Genomic DNA, 2,268 nt, shown 5'->3' with positions numbered 1-2,268 from the left:
CACAGGGGGGTGTGCAAGAGACACACAGAGCCCTTAGGCTGTCACAGCCTGTCCCCAAGGATGTAGATTGAAGGAATTTCTTGCCAAAAAGTTTTTTTTTTTTTTTTTTTTTTTTTTTTTTTTTTTTAAAAAAAAAAAAAAAAAAAAAAAACCAAACAAAAAAAAAAACAAATCATAGCAACTTTGATTTTTACAGAATTGATTTAATATACTTTACGCTATGTTCACTCTGGATAAGCAAGAGCTCTAGCTACTTCTGGTCCCACTATTATTCCTTCTACAGAGTTCTCTGTTCCCTTTACAACATTGCTATCTTTATTAATTAAAGCAAAAACAAAAACCCCAGGAGATGAGCAGGGAATAGCATTTTAAGCAGGAGCTATAATGTACAAAATAGAATCTACTTTGACAGAGGATCATTAAATTCATTTAAATATATCATTTTCTGTGTGCATGCAGGTGTGCAGTTGTATGCATTTGTGGAGGCCAGAGGCTGACTTGGTATCTTCTGTATCTCGTATAGCTTTCTACCTTATTTTCGTTGTTGTTGTTGATTTTTGGTCTTTTTGCAAGAGGGTCTCCCTGCAGTCCCAGGAGGCCTGGAACTCACAGAGATCCACCTGCCTCTGCCTCTGCCTCCCAAGTTCTGGGGTTAAAGGTGTGTGCCACCAAGCCTGGCCTAGCTTCTAGCTTCTTTGAGACAGGGTCTTTCACTAAACCAGGAACTCTGCTTGACAGACTGGCCAGTGAGCCCCTACAATCTGCCTGTCTCTGCCTCCCAGTGCTGAGGTTATATATAGGCCCATGCCATCACACCTGAGGTTTTTTAACATGGGTTCTGGGGATCTAAACAAAGGTCTTTATGCTTATGTAGCAAGTACTTTACCCAGTGAGCATAAATAAAACAAATAGGTTCATGAAAATGCTGTAAAAGAACTACACAATCTTACTCCCCACTCCCCCGAATACTGGAGAATCAAGCCCAAGGGCTGTGCATGCTACCAAAGTACTCCCTCATGGAGCTACATCCCCAGTTCTGTTTTTAGGTTTCGCAGGGGCAGGGTCTTTTTATGTAGCCCAGGCTAACTTCAGTGGATACCTAGAACTCACTATGTAGACCAAGCTGGCCTTGAACTCACAGAGATCCGCCTGCCTCTGCCGCCCAAGTGCTGGGATCAAAGACAGTGTGCCACCACACCTGGCTTAACTCTAGAGATTTTAACACAACCATTTAAAGTAATAACTGCAGTTCCAGGGGATCTAATACCCTCTTTTGGCCTCTGCAGGCACTGCGTGCACATGGTGTACTTATATGCAGGCAAAACTCATGTACATAAAATACAAATAAATAAAATTTTTAAAAAGTTTTAAGTTCAAGGTTATCTTCAGCTACACAGCCAAGTTTGAAGACAGCTTGAGCTACAGGAAACCCTGCCTCAAAACAACAGCAACCACAGAAAGATAAAGAGAAATACTGAAAGAGAACAAAGCTGCCTTAATACACTTGTACAATTTGTAAAAATACAAAAATATATAAAGGGGAACAAAACAATGAAAAGAATTGTGTAACTACTATGGATAGAATTTTAAACAACCTCTAGAACTTTGAAATTTTGATTAAACAAATTTTAAAAAAATACAGAGAATTTTAAAAGTACTTCTTAAGTACTTATTTAAATGTACTTATTTAATATTTTTTAAAGTAAACATAAACTTACTTGTTTTAACTGACTCCGCCTTTTTGACAAAAGCATAATGTTTTCATTAAGTAAATCCCATTCTTTGGCCTCATAGCACATTTTCACTACTGCAACCAAGATGCGGGACGTGGACACCATATCGGAGGCCTACAAGAATGAAAATACATTGAAAGTAAATGCTTACTAATGTTAAATGAAATGAATGGCAACCGAGGTTTTCACTATAATCTACTTACAGTGCGGGTCTGTTTTTCTAAGGAAAGAAGGGTTTCAATGACTTCTTGAAGTCTTCCTTCCTGAAACAAGATAAAAATCAACAATGAAAAATCAACACAAACACAACCCAAATATCTGACCTAAACAGATGTTTTTGACACAGAAAAGGAAAAACCAATGGCCCATTCTAAAGGAAAATACTATCCATAACTGCTCTGGTTTGTTTGTCCATTCATGACAGTGCCTGCTTCTCCAGGGATTCCTAAGGTTAGGGATTCTCTATGGGACCCAAGCTCCTCCTCCTCCTATTCTTTCTTTCTTTCTTTCTTTCTTTCTTTCTTTCTTTCTTTCT

General features: G+C 38.4%; 1 protein-coding gene across 1 annotated transcript in view; it reads right to left on the bottom strand.

Annotated features, from left to right (window-relative positions):
* Window positions 1–2,268, bottom strand: part of Psmd12 (proteasome 26S subunit, non-ATPase 12) — a 28,258-nt gene that overhangs the window by 15,802 nt on the left and 10,188 nt on the right. The window contains exons 2-3 of the mRNA XM_008843194.3: window positions 1,937–1,996; window positions 1,719–1,847 (exon numbers count right to left, since the gene is read on the bottom strand). Coding sequence (XP_008841416.1) covers window positions 1,719–1,847; window positions 1,937–1,996 — 189 coding nt within the window. The remainder of the gene's footprint in view (window positions 1–1,718; window positions 1,848–1,936; window positions 1,997–2,268) is intronic.

Source organism: Nannospalax galili, unplaced genomic scaffold (assembly GCF_000622305.1).
Source record: "Nannospalax galili isolate Female #2095 unplaced genomic scaffold, S.galili_v1.0 scaffold781, whole genome shotgun sequence".
NCBI lineage: Eukaryota > Metazoa > Chordata > Mammalia > Rodentia > Spalacidae > Nannospalax > Nannospalax galili.
This window is presented reverse-complemented; position numbering and strand designations above follow the sequence as displayed.